This window comes from Diabrotica virgifera, chromosome 9 (genome assembly GCF_917563875.1).
Source record: "Diabrotica virgifera virgifera chromosome 9, PGI_DIABVI_V3a".
NCBI classification, from domain to species: Eukaryota; Metazoa; Arthropoda; class Insecta; order Coleoptera; family Chrysomelidae; genus Diabrotica; species Diabrotica virgifera.
Genome location: NC_065451.1, coordinates 82624201 through 82628432, shown reverse-complemented (window position 1 = coordinate 82628432; position 4232 = coordinate 82624201). Strand labels below are relative to the sequence as shown.

General features: G+C 31.7%; 1 protein-coding gene across 1 annotated transcript; it reads right to left on the bottom strand.

Moving 5' to 3' along the window:
* Positions 1-1834: 1834 nt before the first annotated feature.
* On the bottom strand, positions 1835-3071 carry LOC126892135 (piggyBac transposable element-derived protein 3-like). Its single transcript, XM_050661600.1, has 2 exons — positions 2395-3071; positions 1835-2300 (listed from the first exon to the last, which is right to left on the bottom strand). Exons 1-2 carry the CDS (start codon positions 2947-2949, stop codon positions 2010-2012), a joined length of 846 nt encoding a protein of 281 aa, XP_050517557.1. The 5' UTR covers positions 2950-3071; the 3' UTR covers positions 1835-2009.
* Positions 3072-4232: the final 1161 nt, after the last annotated feature.

The window sequence follows — 4232 nt, the reverse complement described above, 5'->3', positions numbered from 1 at the left end:
TAAATAATGTATGCTGCGTGTCAGTCGTTTCGAGTGAACATTTTAGCTCCGACTCTGTATCAGGCCTACTTTTGCGCTAAAACTTACAAAAAAAGTATTTTTAATCTTTGATTAAAATATAACCATTGCACTAATTTTTGACATTCTTTGTGAGTAATTAGATTGTACCATAGACTCACTTTTAAGCTTTGAAACAATTAAAACAAATTATAAACAACGGAGAATTCGTATATTTACTTTGCTGTTTCATAACTTTTTTGCAAATGGTTGGAAATTTTTTTTAAAGCATTCATTTTCAGGACCTATGAAATACGCATTTTAAGTATTTTATAAAATTAGAATATAATAAACAATTTCTGAGAAATGTTAAGCTTTTTATAATAATTTTTTTAAACATTAAAATATTATGCAAAAAAATGAAAAATTTATATTTTGTCGACAAAATATTAAATAGGCATCACACCTTTATAATCTTTCTAAGTTTGATCAATGTCTCATGATTATTTTGGTTGTTATTGCGACCGTAAATTGTTAATTAACAATTGAATTGTTGCTAAAATATTCGTTTCATTTTCACCGGCTTCTGAATTTATAATATATACCAAAAAAGCTTTTATTTCACCAAGCTATATAATTATTGATAAATAATTACTGGCCCAAAAATTTTATTTGAAAATTCGATATTTTATTGGGAAAACCCACATTTTCCGAGGAAAACTTTCGTCGTAGCAAATCGGAAATAACATGCTTCTATGTAGAATTAAATTGGGGTGAATTTTTATTAGAGTGTTTTTGGTGTAAAGTTAAAATCTTCGAAGTTATAGAGCAATAATTGAAAAAAATAAGATTTGTGGGCGTCATTTTGTTTATAAAAAAAGTAGCACACTATCTGCGGACTTTGCATACCTATATTAATAATATATAGGATCTTACAATTCGATTCCAGCAATAAGATTGCTAGTAAATAACCTGTCTTTGTACTTTACTAATAATACCAGCGTATTATAACTATTTTTTTTTCAAAATTTAAAGATTATGCAAAAAAAGGGAAATTTATATTTTGTCGATAAAATATTAAATAAGCATCTCATCTTTATAATCTTTATAAGTTTGATCAATGTATCATGATTATATTCTTTTATTATTGCGATCGTAAATTGTTAATTAACAATTGAATTGTTGCTAAAATATTCGTTTAATTTTCACCGGCTTCTGGAATTACAATCTATACCAAGAAAGCTTTGACGTCACTAAGTTATTTAATTATCGATTAATAATTACCTACCTAAAACTTTATTTGAAAATTAGAGTTTTTGTTAGGAAAATCCGCATTTTCCGAGGAAAATTTTTATCGGAGCAAATCATGAAAAACACATCTCTATGCAGAATTTAATTGCGGTGAATTTTTATTTGGGTGTTTTTGTTGTAAAGTTAAAATCTTCTGAGTTATAGAGCAATAATTGAAAAAAATACGATTTGTCGGCGCCATTTTGTTTATAAAAAAAGTAGCACACTATCTGCGGACTTTGCATACCTATATTATTAATATATAGGATCTTATAATTCGATTCCAGCAATAAAATTGCTGGTAAATAACTTTTCCATGAATTTTGCTAATTAGTCCAGAGTAAATAGTTTATACAGTAAATGTATCATTTTTTCAGTGTTTACTTTAACCCAGATATGCCCATTATGTCTACTTGTGATTTTAATTATTTTTTTTCTTATAATTGTTTAATTTAGGGTAAACTAAAATATATTAGATGAAAATAATATTTATTTTTTTTGATAAATATACAAAATTTTGGGCGTCCTATATGTAGGACGATGGGCACTTAAGGGTACCTACATTAACTATACACTTTTTGTATGGTATACCAAAAAACATTTGACGTGGAGTCCTTTGTCGCATTTTGAACATCTGGTGGTTGTTTTTTCATGGCAATGTGCACAGCGTGTTTGCTTATTTTGAGGAATTACCAAATGATCCATACGATCAAACCTAATGTCTAAACCTTCGGTAGATGACTTATGACCTTTATAATGTGTTTCTTTTTTTTATTTTGTAATAATAGCGTAGTGGCTACTCGTCTTCGGAACCTTAACTGATCAAGGTCCCCACCTCTTTGTCTATGCAACTGCCAAGCATTTTGCAGAGCTACATCAATACAGTGTGCCACTAGCGGGAAATACCATTTCTTACTCCTCAGTGAAATTCTATAAAGGCTCAAATTTTGGTCACATCTGTCTACTCCGCCCATGTTTGCATTGTACAAGTTTATCAGATGTGGCTGCGACACCTAAAATATTATAAAATGTCATGAAACTAAGCATGTTGTTGAAAATAAAAAAATAAATGCGTTTGTAAAAATAATCTAAAAAACTATAACTTACCTGAATATTTGTCCGTTCTTTTCGTGAAAATCTTTTCACCCTATGCAGGGGGTTTACGCCTACTGCATTTGAGCACAGGGTGACAATGCTGTTGTCATGCCACTTCACGACAATAATGTTCTGGTTTTCTGTTTTTTTGAAATCGAAAACGCCTCGAGCTTCCTTTTTTATTTCTTTTGAGTTTGTCAGTGGCCCATTAGATATGCGATTTTCACGTATTGTTCCGGTAGCGTTAAAATTTTTCTCCGATAGCAATTCTAACAAAGATAACGTGGAAAAGAAATTATCAAAAAATAGGTGCATCCGTTTATTAGGCCACCTAGTTCTTAAAACGTCAGCATACTCCAAAACAACAGATGGCCCTACTCCATAATCAATATACTTTTCGCTAATATTTGTGGTAGCACCTTGGTAGGGTTCCATCCAATTTACGTAGCCTAATCTACTTGCTCCTACCCAAAGTTTGTAGCCATAGCGAATTGGCTTATTGTGAATAAATTGTTTGCAGCCATGGCGGCCGTAATATGGTACCATGGCTTCGTCAACACAGTGCATTTCCTCACATTTACCAAATTTCAAAAATGCAGCATTGAGGTGATCGAACAATGGCCTAACTTTAGCAAATTTGTCGGATGTATTTATAGTGACGTTGTCAGTTAGGTGAAAGTGAGATAAAATATATTCAAATGTTCTATATGTAGGACGTTGGGCATATCTGGGTTAAACAGCTCACCTACAATATCATCTGAACCTGCTGCCTTTCCCTTTTTGAGTTGTTTTATACTCTCTGTTATTTCCTCTCGGCTGAAGTTGGAGACATCAATATCTAACGGTTCCGGGTTTTCTTCTTTCTCAATATTTTCTAATGAGTTCACATTGTGGTTAAACAAGTCAGTGAAACACTCCATCCATCGTCTTGCTATATCTTTTTCTGCTGTTAGTATTTGATTATCTTTATCTCTAATATGTGTGTTATGTGGTGCCCATTTCCTGGCGAGTTTCTTTGTGTTTTCATAAAGTTTCCTCATATCATTAGTTGCTGCAGCTTGTTCGGCTTCTGTTGCTAAATTATCGTAGTATGTTCTTTTGTCTTTTCTTGAACTCTTCTTGACTTCAATGTCTTTTCTCTTGTATTCCTCTTTTAGTTCGTTTTTTCTATCTTCCTTTGTTGTTAATATTTTCTGTTTAATTTCTCTTCTTTGTACAATCTTGTCCCAAGTATCCTTTGAAATCCATGGTTTATTGTTCCTGTTTTCGGTTTTTCTTGTTTCTTCAGTGTCAAGCCATTGCGTGTTGTATCTGATCCTATTGTTATCCTTGTGCTTCTTTTTGGCAGTTAGTCTGATTTTCAGTTTTGTTCGTACTAGTATGTGGTCTGTTGATGCTTGAAAATCGTGCTTACCCGGGCCAAAAAAATTGTTTTTATAATTTGTTAAAATTTTTTTTAATAAATGTGGCAATAAGTCCGAAATTGTGGCATTTAGGTATAGGGAATATAACATAAAAAATAATCAGTATTTCTTAAGGACTTCAAAACGCAAAAAATATAGAGGGTGTTCCATTTGAAATAAGAAAGTTTATTAGATTTCCAGAAAAACGGAACATATGACAACAATGTAATTAGCACTATAATATCGGCCGCATTAGAAAGTTCCTCCCTATCAAAATATATAAAATTCGCCCAAGCCGTTTTCGAGATAATTGAGTGTTAATAAATGTCCATACATAAAACTCACTCTGTATAGTATAATACTTTCATACTAGCATTAAATGCAATCTCATGTTGCTGCAAATTTGCTGGATAGTCAGGAAAGGGCGATAACAGCAGTGGTCTAATT

Coding starts and splice junctions, on each gene's coding strand:
- LOC126892135 (XM_050661600.1), bottom strand. CDS start 2,949: ATGCACTGTGTTGACGAAGCCATGGTACCATATTACGGCCGCCATGGC. Junction 2,301..2,394: donor AAGAACGGACAAATATTCAG/GTAAGTTATAGT, acceptor ATAATATTTTAG/GTGTCGCAGCCACATCTGAT.